Source organism: Podarcis pityusensis (genome assembly GCF_964106645.2).
Source record: "Podarcis pityusensis genome assembly, chromosome: 15".
Taxonomy (NCBI): domain Eukaryota; kingdom Metazoa; phylum Chordata; class Lepidosauria; order Squamata; family Lacertidae; genus Podarcis; species Podarcis pityusensis.
The window spans coordinates 42,762,376-42,787,104 of record NC_138040.1 but is presented as its reverse complement, the minus strand read 5'-3'; the positions used below and the strand labels follow the sequence as shown (position 1 = coordinate 42,787,104).

The 24,729-nt window shown below is 42.8% G+C and overlaps 1 protein-coding gene across 1 annotated transcript in view; it reads right to left on the bottom strand.

The window, feature by feature from the left end:
- Window positions 1–883: 883 nt before the first annotated feature.
- LOXL2 (lysyl oxidase like 2) overlaps window positions 884–24,729 on the bottom strand; it is an 82,798-nt gene continuing 58,952 nt past the window's right edge. The window contains exons 9-14 of the mRNA XM_080982424.1: window positions 17,933–18,095; window positions 16,774–17,017; window positions 5,445–5,560; window positions 4,337–4,473; window positions 2,959–3,070; window positions 884–1,970 (exon numbers count right to left, since the gene is read on the bottom strand). Coding sequence (XP_080838550.1) covers window positions 1,900–1,970; window positions 2,959–3,070; window positions 4,337–4,473; window positions 5,445–5,560; window positions 16,774–17,017; window positions 17,933–18,095 — 843 coding nt within the window. The 3' untranslated portion in view covers window positions 884–1,899. The remainder of the gene's footprint in view (window positions 1,971–2,958; window positions 3,071–4,336; window positions 4,474–5,444; window positions 5,561–16,773; window positions 17,018–17,932; window positions 18,096–24,729) is intronic.

The following is a 24,729-nucleotide window of genomic DNA, read 5'->3' as shown; positions in this document are numbered from 1 at the left end:
TGGTTATGTGAACTGGCCGTTAGCCTCACAACACCCCTGTGAGGTAGGTTATACATGGGGGAAAGAATAACAGACAATGAAATCCTTCTTGTGCATTACTGCAAAACATCTACAAGCAGTAAGCATCACCACCAAGTTATTCATATAGTACTTTGCATAGCTAAAATGTCTTTCCGTAATCCTCATTTACCATGCAAAAAAGGTCTAGCGACTCTCATTTTGCAGCCTGAACTGGAGGATGAGAGAATGGGTTTGCTGTGGAAAATTCAGTCCTTGATTAAGAAGAGGGATGAACCTAGCTTGCTTTTTAGTCTCTCCACTAGCAGACAATACAATTCTGATAGCACCGTGTGTGGGTCTATAATTCATTTCTCCAGTTATAGAAGTTTTTTTTATTTTCACACATCACACAAGGGAGGTGATGGAGAGGTTCTAAGAAGGGAAAGCTCCCAAATCACTCTTGTGTTCTCTGCCTGAGCTTTAGGTATCCTTTTAATTCCTTCACCCATTGTACCAAAACAAGCGGGGCATAGAGCGTGGTCTACCAATGACTAGTAGCTATGGCAGAGCCTCTAGGGACAGATACAGTACACCTCTGATTTTTACCTTTTTACCTCTGATTACCAGGTGCTTAGGACAAATAGAGGACAGTTATCTTTGTTGTCCTGCTTTCTGAAAATCCTGCAGCACCTGGCTGTCTGCTTCTGGAAGCAGAAGGCTAGACTAGATGAACTGTGGTCTGCTCCAGAGAGGCAAGGTTGAACTAATTCTGTCTTGCAGCCCCATTCTTTAACCATGCAGCAGAAGAGTAAACAAAACGAAATGCAGTAAAAGGACAGCAGCTGGTTCTAGTCACTGGAAATAACACAAATCACACCAGCTCTTTCTTTTCCTGGACAAAAGCACTTTAAAAGATTCAAGTACGGTGTAGATCTGTCGGCACCTGTTGCAATGCAAGTGCATGGCCTCAAACAAACAGAGGCACATGTGCTCAGCACCATTATGCATTTACTAATGTGTGTGTTTTTAAGCTCTCCCTCCCTGCGCCATCACAGGATAGCCTGACTTAGTAAGAAGGGATGTGTGACCTCGAGGGCATAAAGCCATTAGTTATCTTTGGTAGTGGGTTTCTTATTTGCAGTAGTCATGGTGGGGGTGGGAAGTGAAGGGGGGGTGGCAGGAAGGTACGGGTCAAAGGAAAAATGTAGGCAAGGGAATAGCTTACTGTCTTAAAAAAAATTCACAGTCTAGTGGCATCAAAAACCAAGATATATGAAATGACTTGGCAGATTTTTCCTCACTGTGGTATCTCAAACCTTCTGTCAAAACTGAGTGTCAGAGGTGCTCTCAGAGGAGGAGGTGCCAAGGAGTGTGACAGTACAGGAAATTAATACGACAGAGTGTCTCAAGACCTCCGTGTGTCATGATTCTTCTGTTCTGCGCCAGTGGTGTAGAGTCAGATTTTTCAAATCTTTATCAAGGCAGAACACGAAGGCCGAGAAAGGAATTCCCTTAAAAATGAAGGTATTTTGGCAGCACCAGGCATCCTTTACGCAGGTTGTGGGCAGGTGGCGCTGCTGCCTCTGTACACCGCAGTGAACAAAGGTGTGATGAGAGCTTGCAAATAATTCCTTGTGAATAAGTTAGGGTCCCCACGAAGGGTAAGGAGGTCTTGCAGGTAGTGCAAAATCATAATTCAGCTGGAATGGATGTGAAATAAGTGTCAACCCGTTTTCTTCTGCTGAACACCATAAAGTAGGCATGGAGCACACACTTGAAAATAACTTACAAAGCTAATTTTAAAAGTTCATAGTTATTTGCTTGATTACTTTAGTTTTCTGTGCAGTGGTTAGGGAAATCTTGGGAAAAGGTATTCTTCCCTCCTTAAAAAGAGGCCAATTAAGACACTTGGTTGTTTAGGAGTCCATTGAAATCAAACTGTTCTTCTATTTCTTCACTGAAGGCATCAGCTGCAGTCGGGGTGAGGGGGAGAAAAAAGGGGAAAAGACAGTGTCAGAGGCAGTTTTGCTACCCATGTCTGAAAGCAGAAAGCCATGTGTCTAAATTGTCCCTTACTAGGGTTGCACTTTCTTTTAAAAAACACATTTCATTTGTTTAATTGTGTAAATTACTCTAGCATTTTTTTTGTAACAAAGTGTACATAAGTTAAATAAAACAAATAAATGAGAATTCAGATAAATAAGTTGCAAACAAAAACCAATTAATTTCACTTGCAGCCTGTACAGGTCACAGAAATGTTACAGGGAAATATTACAGGAAGGAGGTAGGCTGAGTCTCCATGCCTTGAAAACTGGAGACTCCACTGTGCGTGTCTGGACAGTAAAATAACTAAATATTTTGTGCCAGTTCTGGATGGAAAACACAGAAGCGACAAGCATATGAAGAACAGTCGTGTCTCCTCATAGAAAGCAATCTAAATGGGGAGTTGTCTGTATTTTAAAACTGCCTATGAAATGTAGATTTTATCTGAAATTTGGTTGGTCCAATGTATTGAAAGAGTGGTAGGATGCCTAGAAATGTCACGCCAACTGGGTGGAAAACTCCCAGGCAACAGACAGTGTTACAGGCCAAGTCTCACACTGACATCTATCCCAAGAGAAAAATGAATGGGAGTTACAGAAGTGAATAAACTAGTGCCCATTAACTAAACAAATGTCATTCTAACAAATGAGTAATGAAATGGGGGGGGGGGGGAGGACAGAAAGGAAGGAATCCTTGTACACTCTGACGCGTGCACTCCAGTGTGGGCAACCTGTGCCCCTCCAGTTGTTGCTAGACTCCAGCTCCCGCCAGCCTGCCTGGTCAGGGGTGACAGAACAGCAACACCTGCAAGGCCACAGATCCCCTTTGCTTTACACACACCGCTGAATCACCCCCTTGATGCAAAGCTCATCTCTGCCGCTAGACTTTTCTCTTTTTCTTCTATAATGAACTTACCTATATGGCAGTTGTACATCCAGACCCGGTGAAGTTCGTACTTGCACTTGCACTTCATGATGTTATTGGAATAATCGGACTCTGCCACTTCTTTGTTTGGGTTGACAATGATCTGGGAAAGGACAGACAGAGGGATCTTAGGGCCATCTTATCTCAGACATAGATCCTGATCCAGAAGTGGGGGAATTTCTTTGTGCAATCAAGGTGCTTCAATTGTGTTTCTGATTCAGGAACTGGGGCTGCATGTATTCAAACTATCCTGTTTGCGGAGGTGTGGAATATGCAATTCAATAGGTCTACTCAAAGTATGACTAATTTTGGAGACCACAGTTCTCTGCACTCTCTCACATCCTGTTTCTTTGTGTCTGAACTTTTTCATCCTTTTTGAGAACTTAACATCACATATTAACAGCATAAATGAATAAAAACAATCTATTTCCCTGAAATTATTCGCTACTCATTCTACACAACTTCAGACACAATTGTTCACCAATTGGGTGGGTTAAACCCAAGTAAATATTACTTATTTATACCCCACAGAATTTTTAAAAAACCAGATTATTTTATTGTGGTTTCATTATCATTTCTCAAAGACCTTGTTACTTATAAAAATAAAAATCATAAGAACAGTCATGAAGGCAAGAGTACAAAAACAATAAAATAATAATAAAAGCTTAAAACAAAATGAATAGCATAAAATGTATTCCATGCTGCAATGCAAGGCTGATACTTATACCAAACATATCAAGTATTTATGAATAGACCTTGATATTTAATGTGACCACAGGCAGGATTTAAAAAACTTTTTCAAGTTGTCCTTTGCTTTCTATTTGCAATTAACTCTGAAGAAGTATCTTGAGAAATGCATATTATGGTTTTGTAGGTTGCCTAATGGTCAGTTCACAAGTTGCAAAATATCTATAGGATTCCTAAATCAGGGACAGGGAACTGGTGTGGCCCTCAAGCCGCTGCTGGACTCCAGCTCCTTGACCCCAACCAGCATGGCTAGTAGCCAAGAATGGCAAGCACTGTAGTCCAACAACATCTGCTGGTCCTAAGTCAGCCACCCTGTCCTAGAGCTGAAACACCGTTCTTAACTGGCCCCTTTTATATGGCATTTAAACATGCAGTACTCCTCGCCCGGAAGCTGTATGCCGGTTTCCTCAGCCAATAAAGCGAGATGAGCGCCGCAACCCCAGAATCGGTCACGACTGGACCTAATGGTCAGGGGTCCCTTTACCTTTACTCCTCGCCACCACCTGCAACCTGAATGCTACTCTCCACCTACAAGGCTTACTGCCACTTGCTTTTGGTGATGGCATGAAGTGGCTCTTAGCTACCCTGATAGCACTCCAGAATCTGAAGAATCCCAGCCTACCCGGAAGAAGTATTCTCCTGGCACAAGATCTGTAATGTCAATCCACTGGCAGTCAATGTCATGCCGGTACACATCCCAGCATCCAACCGTGATCCCTTGCTCCCCAAAATTGGCGCATTCATATTGCTTCTGGAAACCTAAAGGGGGGAAGGAAGCACATGTGGAAAAAACGTCAGCAGCAGCGTGGTGCCAAGAGGCCCTTTAGGAAGTCCTGGCTTCAGTGTTTGGGCTGTAGAACTTGAAAACCCAACCTTGTTGTGATGCCCCAGGTGCTTAATTTATAGCCCCACCTCCCAGGTTAGTTGGCAGCGGCTATTTTCTCTCCTTTCCCCAGTCTTGCCAGGGGCTGTTATGCCTCCCCTCCAGCTCTAGTGCTCTGATGAAAGTGTCAAGCAAGTGGTTCCAAGAGGGGATGTACAATCCATGTGCACATCTCACGCATCTGTCCCTGAGCAGCATAGAGATGACTGGGGCACCAACCATGCTTAAAGCAGAGCTTTAGGGGTCTCTGGAGCAGAACTTCCCTTTCCACTGAGTCTCTGCCTTACCACACTTGTCACAATTGTGAATGAATACTGCCATCAATTTGCAACAGACCGAGGACTGCAACACAGCCAAGTCAAGACAGCCAAGAATTCACATCAGTTCACAAGCTGACACAAAAATCCTCACACCTTTGCATATGTGTTCTCATGATATACAATTTTTCACAAGCAATTTCACCCTAACTATATACATTTTCACACGTTATGTTCAGGAATGTTTGCTTTGGGGGCCAAACCTTTTATCAATATACACTGTTTTGTATGACTCTTGTAAACAGCTTTGAGGTGGTTTCCCCCCCCCCCCATCAAGCAAATTTTATGAAATAAATAATAAACTTTTTGTTGCTCCTGTAGACCTGCACTGTATCATTTGAAGAAGTGCAAATTTTGAATGATTGTTACATTTCATTTTGTACGTATTCTGTTTTGAGAATCATGAATTCTTAAATGTGAATAGCACACATTTCTCCACCCATCTTTAGCAGACCCCCAGTAGAAATGAGAGCAGGATGGGTTATTTTACATTGGAGTGTATTTCATAAGTATATTAGGAATGTATATACCGTCTAGGCATTCACTGTCTTCCAAGCAGAAGCTGGCCTTGTGACCTTCCGCTACCTTTGTCCCATTGAGGTCCAGCAGATCATAATGTGTGAACACTTCCATGCTGTGGTAATGCCTGGATGAGTCAGAAGAAAGCAAACATTCTGATTAAGGACAGGTTCCATACTTCTACAGCAATGCTGCCCAGGTTTATTGACAGCGCCACCTGGGGTGTAGTTCCTCGTATTTTGGGAAGCAACTTCACCCCTTGATCTTCCTGCCTCGTGGGTGTAGACTAACACATATCAAAACATCACATAGCATATGCAATGCTACAGCCAAAGCAAGTCAACACTTGCTTCACCGGGAGGAGGAAATGCTGTTTTCCAGTAGGATTGGTGATGTGGAACCAGAAGCATAGCTCTAATTCCCTAGAGGACATGTTATCCTTTCCTTAACCAAGTTATTAGCAGGCATTTTTCAGACAATGCTCACTGGCCAGATCAGAATGTACCCTAAATGTGGGAATTTTCTAACGAAAATTTAGCCTTATAACATTACTATAGAAGCAGGAAGTTAACACCATATGTAGCCATTTAATCTGGGAATTCATGTTACTCTGACCCAGACAACAGCACATTTGAGTCCATGTGCCATAGCGCATTGCACAAGAGTGTATTAACTTATGGTCTGTGTGTGTGGTTTGGGAGCTGCACAGTCAGGGAAAAAACAATGCTGTCTAGGGCTGTAAAGACTGCGGAGAGAATAATTGGGTGCACTCTTCCCACCTTGGATCAAATCTATGCTTCCAAGTGCCATAAGAAAGCTGCAGAGATAGCGCAGGATAGTGCGCACCCCAGAAATGATCTCTTTCAGCTTCTGCCTTCTGGAAGAAGGTCCAGGGTTATAAAGACTAGGACTAGCCGCCTGAGAAACAGTTTCTATCCAAATGCGATTTTGGTTTTAAACACAGTGTAAGGTAGTCTTTATGTGAGTATATTGTATTCAATTATGGGGTATCAGAGTTTTTAGGGGCTAACCAGGCTGGGATAGCTGGGATAGCAGGCTTGTGAATGTCTGATGTAGATTTTTTCAATTTTGTTGTTCTGTATGGGACAATGACAATAAAGATTATCGTATCGTATCAAGCCAAGCACATGCTTTAAGAAGAGCCTGCTGGATCAGGGCAGAGGTCCGCCTGTCCTCACAGGGGCAAAGCAGCTGCCTCTGGGAAGCCCAAAAGCAGGATGCAAGCGCCAGAGCCGTTGCTCCTGCAACTGTTATTCAGATGGATATAGTCTCTGACCATGGAGACAAAAACATAGCCATGGTGGCTAGTAACCACCATGAATTTGTCTAATCCAATGGGTGGTCATCGCTACCTGCTGAGGCAACAAATCTCATCATTTAATTCTGCCCTGTATAAAGAAGTACTTTCTTTAGTCCATCCTGAATCTTCCAATATTCAGTTTCATCTGATGTCCCTGAATTCTAGTATTCAGAGAGAGGGAGGAAAACTCCTCAACCCCCTTTCTCCATGCCAAGCATAAGTTGAGACTTGCCTTGTTTCTAAACCAAAATGCCCCAACTGCTGAAAGCTTTCCTCATAGGGGAAATTTCCACTCATTTTGTCCTCAAGGATTGTTGTTCCAAATAACAAATTGCCAAAAAATAATCTGCACTCTGCTATGGGGCAGATTGTATTGTCAGAGGTCCACAGAACCTCACTAGAAGCACTCAGCATATCAGTTATATTTTTGCTGGGTGCTTTCAGAATATTTCCATTTTGGGCTGGGTTTCAATAACATACTGACAAATTAAAATTACACGATTAAAGTTGATTTGGCACTCTTGTGCAACAAACCTCCCCCCCCCCCCAACTTTCTGCAAAAAGGAAAGTGACAGGAAAAAATGCACTGGGCAGTGTGAAACAGCACTAGCTTGACGCAACATCATCTAACATTTGCATACGAACCATGTGGTCTTTGAGTGAAGAGGGGGAAAGGGGCAGTGCCCCACCAGCCAACCCTCACCTGCCTGCCTTCTTACTGACAACCAGTTCAGGGTGCGGCTCTGCCTCTCAGCTTCCTTCTCTTGAGTCTCACAGCTGCCCCTGTAGAACTGAGCAGCAGGAGCAAGTTGGCTCTGTCTCCATCACTGCCTCTGCCTCCCACCCCAGGAGTGGCAATGAGCACCAGACACCACTGGAGCTATGAGCCCTCTCCAAAAAGCACAAATGTGAAACCCTTGACCAATTACTTGGCGGCTATCATGGACTTGGGCTTGAGACTATTAGCACCTACGGAGCTAGCTAGTTAGAAACCTGTGGAGAGGATGCTAAGGGAGAGCCATAGCGTCTCTCAAAGAGCCACTGTTCCCTGTTTTTTGCCTTCAAAGCACCTAGCACCGACTTCCGGGGGCGGCGCGAACGGCAATGGCGGTCCTCTTCTGAACGGGAGAGGAGGCTCCGCAGGCAACGGGTCGTCCGCTACGGCGAAGCGGAGACCCACTCTGGAAAACCCCAGGCGGCAAGAGCCTGGGGTCTTGAGGCTCGGTGGGCGCCTAGAGCGACCCTCCAAGTGCAGAAGGAACCCCGTAAGGGGCTCCGGAGCACGGAGGGGGGTTGCGGCGCTGTGAGCTGTTTCACAGCCTGAGGAGCGAAGCCGCGCTGCTACTGTCGGTGAGCGCTGATCCCTTTTCCTGCTAAATTACGGATCCGGACGAAAAAGCAACTAACTTGTGAGTAAAAGACTGAATCACTTGAATTTGAGACCTTAAAAGGGAAACTTAAATTGGCTTGAACTTGGCTGAGAGCGGAGAGACGTGGAAGCAGGAAGTCCGTCTTCCGCAGCCATTGAACTTGAAAAAAAAGCAATCAGCTGGAGGAGTGGAGGCTGAAAGAAAGAGACTCTAAGTTTTACAGATCTAAGCATCTATTTGAACTTGCATCTTAAAGTAAAGACTTTAAGTTAAAGATTTGGGATTTCTATTTGCACTTGACTTTCCTCCTCTTATTGGATTACAAATTAGAAGGTGAAACCCAGAGTCAGGAGCTGCCTGAGTACTAAGGGAGCTGTCAGTACTGCAGATTTGGATACTGTATATTGGAACTTGAAACAATCTGAGGGTATTGAGACCTTTTAAATTTGAAACATTCTTTTTGGAGATAAATAAGCACTGTCTGCAACAAAGTGACCATTTATAAACTCTGCTAAACATTTGTATTTGAAGGTTCTTGGACATTAAATTAGACTCTGAAAGACAGATTAAGCTCCCTCTAGAGGATTGGATTATAACAGTGATTTTACATACACTTTTTACTTTCGATTCCCTTGCTGTTTGCTTGCTCTGGACCTTTCCATTCCCATGGGACAACTCAGTGTGACCTTGACTGACAGATAACGTTGGAATGAGTGGCACAAGAAAAAGAGGGAGAGCTAAACAAACAACTCTAACAACTCTAACCTCAGCCTCACAGACACGCAGATCATCTGTGCCTACTTTGCCCTCAGAAGTGGAGGGAGAGGGCGAAGCAGAGCAGTTACAACTGGAAGATATGGCCTCAGGAGCATCTGTTTCTGTACTAGACAAAATTTTTGAAAAATTGGAAGCTTTGGACAAGAAAGCAGATGCGCAATCAGCAAAGATTGATAAAAACACAGAATGTCTAAATAAATTAACCACACAAGTGGTACAGAATGCACAAGCAATTGGACAGCTAACGGAGGCCTCAGCAGAAAATCGGAAATTGACTGAGGACACCAGACAAAGATTTGAAAATTTAGAGCAAGAGGTAAGACCACTCACTAAACAAGTCAGGGAACACCAGATTTATCTCTCGATGATAGAACTGCGAAACCGTGAGAACAACTTAAGGATTAGATCACTACAAGAGGCAGAAGAAGGACATCTAACTGAGTTTTTGACCAAAGAATTCTCCAAGTTCTGGAACTTGGAAGAAAAGGACTTTAAAATTGTGTCAGCTTTCAGACTTGGAAGATTTATAAAGAAGGAGAGGCCCAGAGACTGTTTGATAACATTGAGATCAAAGGAGGAAAGGGATAAGATTTTGGGACTACACTTTGTAAAATCACTGGAGGTGTTGGATAGAAGAATTGAAATTTATAAAGATATCCCAAGACTACTGCTTGATCTTAGAGCCGCCTATTCTGAACTTGTTAAACTACTAAGGAGCAACGCAATTCCATTCAGGTGGGAATTTCCCCAAGGATTATCTTTTACCTTTAGAGGGAGAAAGGTCAAAGTGAGAACACTGGAAGAGAGAGACAAATTCCTGTCTACATACGGAGAGGACCTTCAAAAAAGAATTGAACTACCTTCTGGGCCTGAGGCAACGCCAGTACCAACATCAGCATCTGTGGAACCTGAAGACCCTGAGAAGATACCACCCCTTGAAAAATAACCAGATAGTTCAGGATGTCTCTGCAACTGTTGAGCTGGAATATTAATGGTTGTAACATTCCGGAAAAAAGGAAGAAAATATTTCATATATTAAAAAAAGAACAATTGGACATTATTTGTTTACAAGAAACACATGTGACGAGGCTCCACAGAAAAGTGTTAATAAATAAAAGATTGGGCCAGGAATTTGTATCTTCGGACAAAGTTAAGAAGAGAGGCGTAGTGATATATGCAAAAGAGAGCCTGTCACCTAAATTCCTATTTAAAGATGAACATGGAAGAATTTTGGCTATTGAGATACAATATCAAGGAGAGAAACTGCTGATATTAGGAATTTATGCACCTAATGAAGGGAAATCGGAATTTTACAAGAAGTTGCAGGAGACAATGCTGGACTATCTAGACTACAACAACATCATAATGATGGGAGATATGAATGGGGTCGTATCAACTAACATGGACAAGTCACAAAGTCAAAATGTTACAAAAGACGGCAGACTACCTAAAACCTTTTTTGAAATGATTGACAATATGGATTTGATTGACATTTGGAGGACAAAGAACCCACTAGGAAGAGAGGGAACATTCTTTTCTGAAGCCCAACTGACCTGGACAAGAATCGACCAAATATGGATTTCTAGAGGCCTGGCACCTAAGGTCAGAAAAGTGGAAATCTGCCCAAAGACCTGCTCTGACCACAATGCAGTAAAGATGGATATGACACTATTACCAACTGGATCCTTTAGATGGAAGATGAATGACAATTTGTTTAGAGATCAGGAAATTACCAAGAAGGCCCAAAAAGTTTTGAAGGACTATTTTGAGATAAACATGAATAATATGGTGGAAAAAAGAATAATCTGGGACGCAAGCAAAGCTGTAATGAGGGGATTCTTGATACAACAGAATGCAGTGAAGAAAAGAACACAAAATGAGAAAAAAGATAAGATCTTGGATAAAATAAAAGAATTAGAGAAGAAATTAAGAGTGAATCCGAAGTCACAGCCAACTCTGAGAGAAATTAAACTTTATCAAACACAATATTCTAAATTGATAAATCAGGAAATTGAATGGAAGGTTAAATTAATGAAACAAAAAACGTTTGAGTCGGCGAATAAATGTGGAAAACTGCTAGCTTGGCAGTTGAAGAGAAGACAAAGATTAAATACTGTTACAAACTTAGAGGTTGATGGAAAAAACGTCCAGAATCCAGTGGACATTAGAAAGTATTTCCAGAGATACTTCAAAAAATTATACACCCAAGGGCCGCAAGATGATGTTGAGATTAAACAATTTTTGGCAAAAAACGGACTATCTAAATTGTCACAAGAAAATAGGACAATCCTGAATTCTAAAATAACACGACAGGAGATCGAACAAGCTATCCAGAACATGCAACTTGGCAAATCTCCAGGACCAGATGGGCTGACCTCCAAGTACTATAAGACATTGAAAGACTATTTGATACAACCTTTGATGGAGGTCAGCAATGAAATTATGGAGGGGAGGAGGGCACCGGAGTCGTGGAAGGAAGCGTTTATCACATTAATACCAAAGTCGGAAGCTGAAAAGACACAACTTAAGAACTACCGTCCCATCTCTCTTTTAAATGTGGATTACAAAATATTTGCAGACATTTTGGCAAATAGATTTAAAAAAGTTTTAAATGAAGTAATTCATAAGGACCAGGCTGGCTTTCTCCCAGGAAGACATCTGTTTGCTAATACAAGGAACATTATTGACATTTTGGAACTTTTGCAAACAGACATAAATACAAAAGCAGTTTTAATTTTTATAGATGCGGAGAAGGCCTTTGACAATATCTCCTGGAAATTTATGATGGGAAATTTGAAAGAGATGGGAGTGGGACGGGGTTTTGAGAATGGGATTGAGGCGATATATTCAGAACAGAAAGCTAAACTGATAGTTAATAATGTGGTTACAGAAGAGTTTAAAATTGAAAAAGGGACACGACAAGGTTGCCCTATTTCCCCTTTGTTATTTATTTCGGTTCTGGAAGTGCTATTGAACATGATTAGAAGGGATCAGTTGGTGGAAGGAATTCAGGTCGGTCAGAAACAATATAAATTAAAAGCTTTCGCAGATGACCTGGTTTTGACCTTGCAGAAGCCAGAGCCCAGTACGAAAAGAGTATTACAACTGATTAATGACTTTGGTCGGGTGGCTGGATTTAAATTAAATAAACAGAAAACTAAGGTTTTGGGGAAAAACTTGACTAATACAGAGTCAGAACGGTTTCAGAATGAGACGGAACTTAATGTGGTTAAAAAAGTAAAATACCTAGGGGTAAACATAACAGCAAAAAATCTAAGTCTATTTAAGGACAATTATGAAAAATGTTGGACAGAAATTAAGAGAGACTTAGATAGTTGGTCAAAATTGAAACTTTCTTTGTTAGGCCGAATTGCTGCTATCAAGATGAATGTATTGCCAAGGATGTTGTTCTTATTTCAAACACTTCAGGTTTTGGACAAAACGGAGTGCTTTCAGAAGTGGCAGAGAGACATTTCTAAGTTTGTCTGGCAGGGCAAAAAGCCCAGAATTAAGTTTAAGATATTAACCGATGCAAAACAAAGAGGGGGCTTTGCCCTGCCAGACTTAAAGTTGTATTATGAAGCCGCAGCGTTCTGCTGGCTAAAAGACTGGCTACTTCTTGAAGACACTGATGTGTTAGATTTGGAAGGGTTTAACAATACCTTTGGATGGCATGCATATTTATGGTATGACAAGGTTAAAGCAAACAAGGCCTTTAAGAACCATATTGTCAGAAAATCATTGTTTAATGTCTGGACAAAATATAAAGACTTGCTGGAAAATAAAACACCAAGGTGGCTTTCACCTTTGGAAGCCAAGGCCCGAAAAAGACCCAATATGGAGGCTAAATGGCCAAAATATTGGGAAATACTAGAAAAGGATGGAGACAATTGGAAATTGCAGAGTCTGGAGAAAATGAAAGACAAAGTGCGAGATTGGTTACATTACGCTCAGATTAAAGAAGTTTTTAAAAATGATAAGAAACTAGGGTTCCAGGTGGAGAAATCGAAATTAGAAACAGAATTGTTAGAACCAAAGATCAAGGTACTTTCAAGGATGTATAACTTGCTGTTGAAATGGAATACACAAGACGAAACGGTTAAATCGGCTATGATAAGGTGGGCACAGGACATTGGGCATAATATCATGTTTGAGGACTGGGAGAGGTTGTGGAGTAATGGATTGAAATTTACTGCATGTAACGCCCTGAAAGAAAATGTAATGAAAATGATTTATAGATGGTATATGACCCCAGTCAAACTTGCTAAAATTTACCACCTGTCTGATAATAAGTGTTGGAAATGCAAAGAGTGTGAGGGAACGTTCTTCCACCTCTGGTGGACTTGCCCTAAAGTGAAGGCGTTCTGGGAAATGATTTATAATGAACTGAAAAAGGTATTTAAATATACCTTCACTAAGAAACCAGAGGCTTTCCTTTTGGGTATTGTCGGCCAAGGGGTGGCAAAGAAGGACCAGACATTTTTTATGTATGCAACAACAGCAGCAAGGATACTACTCGCAAAACATTGGAAAACTCAAGATCTACCCACACTGGAAGAATGGCAGATACAACTGATAGACTACATGGAACTGGCTGAAATGACCGGCAGAATCCGTGACCTGGGAGAAGAGAGGATTGAGGAGGACTGGAAGAAATTTAAGAACTATTTACAAAAGTATTGCAATTTGAGTGAATGTTAAATAAGATGCTAGACCAAAATAACTGAGCACCACTAAATTTAGAAGTTTTTAAGAAAATAAGTAAGACTGTGAAATTTAGCTTATTCTGAGAATTATAAGATTAGGAAATATAGAAGGGATATAAGAATTTAAATAAGATGATAAATTGCTGACAAAATGTTTCAACGATGAAAATGGGAGCGGGAGATGTGAGGAAGTCCAAAGAAAATGTGAAAATATGTTAAGATCAATGTTACATTGTTTATCATGTTTATTTTTATTGTAAAATTTAATAAATTGCTTTAAAAAAAAAAAAAACAAAGCACCTAGCACCAATATCCGCGAGTTAAGCCCTACACTCAGGCAATGCTTGAGTCTAGATGAACATTGAGATTTTCCCCATTTGGAAACCAAGCTCCTCTAATGGACACATCACAGTTTAAGGGAAGGGAAGCCAAGCAACTGAAAAGTGGAGCTCGCTTGCTCTTTTTCACTTGTAAAAATAAACCATGGCTTAATATTAAACAGCTGATATTCAGTATCAGGTAGCAGCACCTAGTACACCCATCGTGTTTATTCTATTTAAATATGTTGACATAAGGGGAGGGGGGGCATAAAGGGAGATTTTAATTGCCCTGGAATCACTGCCAGATGTTCTTTGGTTTCCTTTTACCTGCCTGTTAAGTAGCCCTCCCTGCCTCCCTGGTTTTGTATCCTGGACAAAAATGCTCAGGAACAGGCTGAGATGGTCAGGGAGAGGAAGAAAAATTTGAGATGTCCAAACTATTTACACTGAGGTTGGATGCTCAAAGTATTTCCAGTGCAAAAAAGAAAAAGAAATAAAAAGCTTTAAACCTCAGGTCTGACTCCGTTGCTAAAATATGTCTGCTCATTCAGATAGTTGTTTATATTATGGTGTTTACAGACTGGAAATACTGAAGAGGAATTGAGTCTGTATTCCTTAGTGCAAACAGAGACTGGCTTAAACACATGGATGGGCTACAGCTGCCTCACTTAACTCGAGCTTGTTTGGAAATGCCAGAGAGTCAGCGTGCTGAGGTGGGACTCCTCTTTCTTTTTCTTTTTCTGGTGGGCTCTGGGATTAAGCAGAAAGAGGCCTGTAGAACTCTTGACCCACCCAGGTAGACGTGGCCCAACAGCCACCAGAGGCCAATAACTGCTATATGTTTGCAGCTGACTGAGTGCTGCAAAAATGGGGAGGATGAGGTCTCTCAAGGAGGTGGTGGGCCCCATAATGCTTGCTGAATTTGGTCTGGTGAATCACAAATTATTCAGACCTGCGCTAGATGGGAAATGGGGCCCCTCCTGAAATGATGAACGCCTGCATAATTCAAGAAACTCACCCCGTCAGCCCAAAGATTACTGCTAGCACAACAGGACTCCCTCCCCCCTTCCACGCATGCCCAGCACTCCCCAGAACGGCTTCAGAGGGGTGGAGGAACCCCTGCTTAGGGGTTGCACAGGGAAAAGGGGGGGAGTCCAATTGTATTAACAGTAATCTTTGTGTTTATGGGACCCCAATTTAGTGCTACATTAGATACAACATTACCAGTTGTATCCAACTAAAATCTATGAACCTAAGTTAGTCATGTCTATTAACTTTAATGGATCTACTCTGAGTAGGACTAGCACTGGCTACAACCTTACATATCTTTGCTGATGAATATGGAGTAATGTAATATACTAGGTAAGGGAGTATAAACTGGGAATATTAACTTCGTGAGAGTCACCTCAACAGATTGCTAAAGGGTTATTGTATTGTTTTAAGGCACAAGTGCAGTGGCTGATTTGGTGCTCCAGAGATAGGGGCTGCTTCCGCGTGGGGTTTGAAGCTCAGTCAAGGCTGCTCACACATACAAGTTTCCCACAGTATCCAGAGAAAGCCACTTTCATCAAAATGCTGCCCTGCATTACTTTCCCACTTTATTCAGATTTACTGTTTCTGCAGAAAATCCTGTACATAAAAACAAACAAAAATGTTGATTTTGGATTAAATGGGCAAAAAATATGGGGTGGCCTTTTGATAAGGATGATGTTGTGTGGAAGCTGCAGCAAACCTACATGCCTGAGCAGCAGTGAGTCCACAATGAACTTTCCCTGTGGAAGCCTCCCTGCCGAAGGCAAAGCTTCCCATTGCAGCAAGAGGCGAGTATTAGCTCCGTATACACTCATGCAAGTGCTGGGCCTGCTCTGAACTTAATGGATGAAAGACTGGGATTCAAAACATATATTATTTGTTTGTTTTAGACTGTACATCATGCTTTGAAAGGAATGAATGAATATCTGTGAAGAAGAGTTGCTTTTTATCCCTGGTTTGCTTTTTAGGCATATTTAGAGTGGGGATAATGAGCCAGTGGGGACAAGGATCACAGAACTGGATCCCAGAGCACTAGGTTCAAATACCCACTAAACCACACAGCACATTGTGCTAACCTAGCTCTAGCCTTGGGCCAGCTGTTGTCTCTCAGCCTAACCTACGTCACAGAGTTCTTGTAAGGATCACCTGGGTGGTGTCTGGTCTATCCAGTGCCAGCAGCAGCACATGACACCTCAGGCACCCACCAGGGGTCCCAACAAGGCCCATTTTGCCGACACCTGTCCTGCAATGGGCCCTCCCACTTGCCCATGTCCACAGGCTCAGGTTTATCAAGCACCATCAGTGAGCGTTTTGTTTTGGAAGCCACCATTTTGACGTTCCTAGGATGCACTAGAACAATGCTATGCCAGGGCATTGTGGGAACATCAAAATGGCCCCCAAAACAGATTTTGCAGTGAGGGTGCTGCTCCGTGGGTGGAAGTTCACTGGAAGGCGCTTCCCTAGAGGAGCCTTGGAAATCCCTGTGACCAGAGTGACTGCTTCCTCCATGCCACTCCTGGCCTATGTCATTTCAGGGGATGTAGAGGATGCCTCAATTACCCAATTAGGCCTAGTGGGGCCTAAAAATATATACAGAAGAGATACTGAACCTAGCTTGCTTGCTGCTGGCAGATGTGGACATTGAGCCTGAACACTGAGTTCACAACCAGCGTTTTATCCACAGGGCTGCCCTACATTTCACATGGATCTTAATCTGCCTTTTATCAAATTTGCTGAGGCCAGAACTCTGACCACCCCAAGTTTTTTTCTACTGGGTAAATCCGCAACGGTGCTGGTGAACAGCAAAGTCTTGCCTGTGACAGTCATGCCAAATCCAGGAATGGCGTCCACTTTTGGGGCGGAAGTCAGCCTGTCCGTTGTTGTGGATCTGGGATGAGAAACGCAGGAGCCTCCTATAGCCAGTGGAAATGGAGGTGTTGACAGCGGAGGAGGCCAGGCAGTTCTCTTCCAGGGCACACTGCAGCATGAACATGGGACGGTCTTCCAGGTATGATGTGTATTCCACTTCTTTGGCATTGAGGACAAGGTCAGCTGCAGCTGGAGGCCAGAAAAGAAAGGGGAGTCTTTTCAGGCCAGCACCCTCCATGTTGCATTAGCTGTGTTTTCCTCTATATCACTATGCTTCTTACATCCATGGGCTTAGTGAGGTGTTCAAAAATGTTGCGTGCAGAGCATTGAAGAGTTCTGGATTCTTTTTTGTTAAAGCACAACATTAGATTATTTCTTTTTAAAAAAAAGTTAAAAGCTTCATTTTAAAAATCCCATGTTGCTCTAACAACAAAACCCCCAAGATCTCTTTATAACTCCAGACACAGAGTTCTTGGGCAGCTTACCATCGTGTGGTCTACTTGAGATCTGCAAAGCCCTAAGGGGAGGCCTTTATGGGACTACCTTGTAAACTTTAAAGTGAAAGGCCTATTAGAGAACACAATCAATCACCAGAAAGACAAGCAAAACTACATACCACTCAGACACCTTTTAATTATATCACAGTGAGAAAGAGACAAAACCACCAGGGATTATGGAGGAAAGTGAATCCCTTTTATGCCCCCCCCCCCCATTTGCTGGACCTATTTGTCTTCAGTTTGGCAGACACAATTTACTCTGGAGGAGCTCCTGTGCCTAGAAATTCCTTCCATTTTGGCCAAGAGGAAAAAGTTGTGGATTTTTAGATCCCTTGTAGTAGTGAATGGAGGAACAGACACCTTCCCTTTATGCAGAGATGCTTGGAACTCAAAATAATGATTTGAAGTAGAGAGAGCCCTGAGTGACTCAGAAACAGATCTTTAAAACAGAGTTTTAAAAATTCACCAATACAAGGCAAATCTCATTTATAATGGCAGCTGTCACAAAACAAAACAACAAAAGAAAAGAAAACAAAGATCCAGGGCAAAAAATAGAAATGGGAGGTTTGTCTTTCTGGTACCTAGAAAAGGAAGTTTCACAACTCACTTTCTGTGCAGGAAACGCCAGCTGCAAAGCGCCCACCTCCTCTGGGGCAGAATACGTGGGTATCGTGGCGGCAGTGTGACAGGGCCATCTCTGTCCCAGAACATTTTGTCCCACTCATGAGAACATCACTGGTGCTCGTTTCTCCATACCAGTACCAGGTTTCCTAGCAGAAAACATAGCAATGGAAGCAGAATTTAATGCTAAAAAAAAAGAAAGACAAGAACTATGTATGCTTTACAATAAAAAATAATAATTGCAAGTTCAGGGAAACATGAGATTTGTCATTTCTGAGGCTCCCAAGACCCAGCAGCCTACTTTGCATGGAACACTTGAAAATGCTGAAGGCAGCTTCAGACAATTTCTCATTTTTCTTTTTGAAGATTAAGAGGCTCCCCATCAAGGATTCTGAAAGTCCTGGAGCTTGCAGCAACAAAATCATTAAACTGTGTGTTCTCCTGATGCTAATGTACAGCATTACTCCTATGCTTTTACTAACTAAAAGAGAGAGAAAATAAGGTACTGGTCCCTACTCCCCATAGGAAGAGTGGCTTCAATATCCAACCTTATCAGTGCAAATGAAACTGGGGCCGCCTGGCCCGACTCCTCAGGCCACAACACCTCCACATGATGCTGTTCTCAGCAAAATGTCACCCCACACACCCATGCCCACTTCATCCACATTTACTGTTTCTGTTGGGTTTTACTTCTGTTTTACTTATCAGATTTCACCGGGACTGGCAAATCTGAATTAAATGGGAAAGCAAAAAGTGATGACATTTTGATGCTGCACAAAACTTGCAGACACGATTATCACCGAATACACAGTCAATAGCAGAGTGGAAGCACCCTCAGGTGTCCTGAGGAGCCCTTCAAGAACTTTCTCCCGCAGGAGGCAGCGATGGCCAGCAGAGGATCAAGCAAACGCACGGAGGATGAGCTACCAATGGCTACTAGCTATGACAGCTACTGTCGCTGTCAGAGGCAGAAGGTGCTGCGCATCGCAGGGAGACAGAGTGCTGCTGCCGGCTTCTCACAGGCATCTGGTCAGCTACTGTGTAAGCAGGAAGATGGGCTAGATGGGCTGTTGTATTAAGAAAATTTAAAAAACTATCTTGTAACTACCCCTTACTAATCAGTGTATGAGTCCCTCCCTACTAATCTAAATCGAGTTTGTTTTTTCTAAAAAGTCTGTGAATCGCCTGTTGCATTAATCTGCCTTATAACTTCACACAGGCAGTGTCAGGACTCAGCTACATTAGTAAAAAAAAACCATAGCATTTTGAATGCATTATAAACATGCAGCACCAGATGGCGCAGTAGAGCACAAAACCTTTCTATGTGATTTTACATAGTGTTTTTATTCTTTTGTTCTAACAATTTACCGTATTTTTCGCCCCATAGGACGCACCGGCCCATAGGACGCACCTAGTCTTTTTGGGGGGAAATAAAGAAAAAAAATTATTTCCCCCCCAGGTGCGGGGCTGGGGCGGGGGAAGCCCAAGCTTCCCCCGACCCCAGCCCCCAGAACAGGCTGCTATCCGCAAGCTGTGGGACAGCTGCACAAAGTCGTGCAGCTCTCCCACGGCTAGCGTAGAGCTGCCCGAAGCCTGAAGCTTGGGGCGTGCTGAGCTCAGCGCGCCCCAAGCTTCTGGGTGCCGGCAAGCTCTCCGCTAGCCGTGGGAGAGCTGCATCTCCCACGGCTAGCAGATAGCTTCCTGAAGCCTGGAGAGTGAGAGGGGTCGGTGCGCACCAACCCCCCTCGCTCTCCAGGCTTCAGCGAAAGCCTGCATTCGCCCTATATGACGCACACACATTTCCCCTTCATTTTTGGAGGGGAAAAAGTGCGTCCTATAGGGTGACAAATACGGTAATTTATTACTTTTCTCCTGTGTGTAGATCCACCCTCAGTCTGAATATATTTGTGGTTTTTGTGGCTATTGCTTTGTTCCTATTGATTATTGTTATTATTTACTGCATTTCTTGAATGCAAAGTGCTACACCTGCCGCATCTACAACACTCTTATAAGAGGCCACTATGATCACCACCACGTCTCAGCTGAGGCCGAGATAAAGCACATGACTTCCCCTAGTGCATTCCAGGAACTGTAGCTTACTCTTCACAGAGCTACAATTGCTAGCACTGTTAACAAACTACACTTCCCAGGATTCTTTGGGGGAAGTCATAGTGTATATGCAGTCCCATAAAGTTTTGAAATTAAGGCTCCGCAGCTCACAGCTGTGAAAGTTACAGAGCTGTACTCTTTCCTCTTACAATTTCTAAGTACAGTGGTACCTCGGGTTAAGTACTTAATTCGTTCTAGAGGTCTGTACTTAACCTGAAACTGTTCTTAACCTGAAGCACCACTTTAGCTAATGGGGCCTCCTGCTGCCGCCGCGCCTCTGCAGCATGATTTCTGTTCTCATCCTGAAGCAAAGTTCTTAACCTGAAGCACTATTTCTGGGTTAGCGGAGTCTGTAACCTGAAGCGTATGTAACCTGAAGTGTATGTAACCTGAGGTACCACTGTAAACTCAATGCATGCTGTCATTGTCCTGGCATAGTAGGGGGAACAACACAGCAAAATGCTGTGTCAGTCATCACACATTCTTTACCCAAACATTATGGGGGGGGGGGGATCTGCTACCATTCATTGTCTCTTGCAACACCTAATTAAGCTCTCAAGGTTTTTTGCTACTATCTGATACTTTGATCCAGGAAGCATCTATTTAGCAGCTGGATCCCAGACGGCTGACGTTTGCCCAAGAAGAATTAACTGAATTATGAACAAATTAAAATGCCACCTCCTTGAACTCACTGAGTAATGGAGACCTGGCACATGTCCTGGAAAACAGGCAACAGCTCAGTAAACAGCAAATCAAGCGGCTTGTCGTGCCTTTTTCTCCCATTGAGCTAACCAGGAGCCAAGCACAGCAGATGGACTGATGTGCAAGTGGCTTTTTCCTCAAGTAGCTGCCCTGCCCAAAAGTACAGGACTGACCACTACTGCAAAAAAAGGGGGAACAAATCCATGGTATGGAAAGCTTTTAGAAAATATCTATGCCCACCTAATAGAGGTGAGAATATTCCTTGCTCTCTTTTTCTGCTAGTTATTTCGAATCACTGTGTGAAATTCAACTCTGCCAAACCCTCTGGTTCCCTGGCCCTCAGCCCCCACACCAAACCTTTGTGTTTTACCATTCACAGAGACACTCCTGCCATTCAGATGAATTTTTACTTCTGCCAAGCAAGCCCAATCTTTCACTTCCCACTCAGTAACTGCACATCTAGTCACCATTCCATGACTGGCCCCTCCTCCATGGCAGTCAGAATGGGATCAGTGGCATTACAGCAGCTTAGGCGAGGGAAGGCAAGGGTATGCAGCTGACAGCCAGCCAAATCTATGTACAATGTGATAATATACCAAGCTCCTGTTAACATTTGATGCACCAAATCAGATGTAACCTTACCTTATTTACAAATCATCATCAATCTTTAGTGCGGTCCAGAGACCCAACAAATCGTTACAAAGCAATGCACAATTCAGATTTACAAATCTAAGCAGTGCTTTTTTCCTAAAAAAAATGTTTAGGGGTATTCTCATTTTCCTACTCATATTGAAATACTGCCCCTCAATGAGGCCAAACTTAGATTCACAAGATGTTTAGGGGTATGCATACTCCTGCGTCCTCCAGAAAAAATTCACTGAATATAAGAGTAAAAGCAGAGGTAAACAGGAGGCAGCAGATCTGCTACCTGATATCAGACCGCAGAGGCCTTTTTCAGCTAACTTTCAACTTTCTCTGCCTTTTCTCCCAAACTACCAACTTCCATTTGCAGTCTCCCCTTAGCTCTGCATGTGGAACCTTCCCTAAACTCTGATGAGTGTCTCATTTGAACAGAGATATCATCAACTATTTTCTAATCATAGATTGTATCCAAGGCAGGTCCCATTGAAATTAATGGACTTAAAAATTACTCATGGCCATAGATTTCAGCAGGTCTCCTCTAAGCAAGGCCCAATGAGCTCCCATCTGTGTAGTATGTGTAGTAGTGTGTAGTTATGGCTATGAACCAGCAAGCAGTCCAATCAAGGACTGGCCAGCCAGCAATGTAGCACCATTATTAATATGTCAGTACATCTGCAAGGGAGACCTAGTGTGAACATGCTAATGCTGGAACTGTATCAGTATGAGTGAAAGGGTTGCTTCAGAGCTGAAGAAGCAAAACGGTCTTGGTAGGGATGGATGGATGTCTGTTACTGGTCCATGTCAGTTTTGCATGTGTTCATTCCAAAGTCCACTATATTGTGTTTCCACAGTAATCCATGATTAAAATAATAAAAATTCTACACACGAAGTCGTATTTAAAAAACAAGAGCCAAGGAACACATCCCATTGGTGCAGGGATTTTCTGTTGTGCAATGGAATGTTCCCCCTCGCTTCTCCCCATGTATGCCACACACCTTTCCCAAATCTGCTCCAGAGGGGGTGCACAGGGGCAGGAGGTGAGAAGTTCCATTGTGTAAAATGAAACCCTTGTGTCAGTGGGAAATGATAGTTGACTGTTGCCTACTATTTCCTCACAAAATATGCATTCCTATTTATTTTTTCATATGCATTTTGTTACATTTTTGTTAAGTGAAGTACTGTATCACAACATTCCGAAGAATAACTGCATTCCAACTGCATGTCACTCTAAGTGCTGCAGATTAGCCCATTAAATTAGTTCTAGAATTCTCAAAGAATGGATTCCTCAAGCAGACCCCCCCCCCCCAGCTGGACTTTCCTCCCCCTACAAAGGGTAATCTATCATCAACTGCCACATAGGAAGGATGCTGATGACTTGTTAATATTGTTTATTGTGTTTTTAAAATATATGACTGAATGTGACTTGTAAGCCACTTTGGTAAGATCCAAGGGTTATCTCAAACTATGTTCTACTCAGAGTAGACGCATTACAATTAATAGGACTAAGTAAGCAATGCCCATTAATTGCAATGGATCTTCTCTGAGTGTAAGTAACACAGGCTATAACCCTATACCCTGAAAGGCAGTTGTAATAAATAAATAGCAAGCATCCTTTGCTGGGGACTGGCTTGGTCCTACAACACCTGGTCTATCAAATGAGCTGGAAGGTTGGGAAATGCAACAGACTGTTCTTGAAGGTTACTCCAACCATCCTAGCCTCTCCTCCTCCTCATCTGGTGGTCTGATGATGCAATTCATTGTGAATGCAATGATTCTGGACTTGCTATAGCAATTGGGCAGCCAAGCTTTGAATTCCCAACTCCACCCTGAACACCACAAATCATCTATTAATTTATCGGCATGATCTGTTTTGAGTCAGAAGTGCTGCCACAATAATATTGTTGCCTGTTATATAAACGAGGCCTCCCTTGCAACATCTGTGTGTTTGGAAGGACAACAGAAAGCTCACTCTGTAGCCAAGATGCACTTTTATAACTAATACCATGGAGATAGTTTGTAAAGTATTGGAAATTATTGAAAGTTATGATAAGACCCTGAAAAGATGAACACCACATCAATAGCAATGGGACTGTTTTGAAAGCACCAGTTATGCAATGCTAACATACTTTTTTTGGACTGGGAGTGAAGTTTTCAGTGTAGTTTGGTTTTGGAAGAAGGGATGTCATTGATGCTTTAGCCGAGAATCCTGCATTTCAGGGGGCTGGACTAGATGACCCTCGGGGTCTCTTCCAACTCTAAGATTCTATGAATGGAGCGTGTGAATGGAGCCTATTGTCTAGCACCTGTGAGGTCGCTAACACTCCAATTCCTGGAGAAGTTTTTAAAACATTATTATTATTTAAAATTTTTTTGCTAGCATACCTTCCTTTTTATTTAGTTCCACACAAACACCTCATTTAGTTCTTAACATTATTTTGTTTATTTTTATTTTTTTTAAAAAACCCTCCTGTTTGGTTTAAGGTATTTTTGAACTGAAATGTTTCTGAGTGGCTCAGATTTACTTTTAACTTAATGGTTTCTAATGCTTGAGAAATCACGTATGCAACCATCTTATTGAGCATCAGGCACACTGGCTTGCCCTTGCGATTGAGGGGGCCGGCACACGCACACCACACGGCATGCTGATGTGTCGCACGCACATTGTGGGATGTGCCGATGAGCCCCCCCCACGACTTGAGGTGTGACATGAGCATGTAGGGAAGTGTGTGCATGAGTGATGTAAGCGTGTTGCGTGGTGCATGTACATCACCATGGAATACTGAGGGGGCTCAGCCCCCTCCTTGAAATTTCTTTGGGGGTCCTTGGCCCCTCGGCTCCCCCTAAATGGCACCCCTGCTGAGCATGCAGGAGAGGCCTGTGTGTGTGTGTATGTGTTTGTGAAGTCTGACAGCTAAGTCAGCACTGAACTCGCTGGCAAGCAAAAGACACATTGTGAAGTCTCTGGTAAAGGACCCCTCGCGACTGCTGTTAAGACATTATGCATGTCCTCACACTTTCAGCCATGAGAATTAAAGGTCTTTTTACAGGAGACTGAAATTGGCTTTTTCTATATCTGATTGGCAGCCCGCATTCCTGTATTTACTACATAGGAAGCCGCCTTATACCAAGTCGGACCATCAGTCCATAAAGCTCAGTATTGTCTACACTGGCTGGCAGAAACTCTCTGGAATTTCAAACAGCATTCTCTCCCAGCGCTACCTGCTTCTCGTAGTTGATGGAGACTGAAACTGCGACCTTTTACATGCAAAATGTGTGCCCTGCTCCTTAGCTTCAGCAATATGTGGTATAAATGCAAGAAGGGCTTCAGAT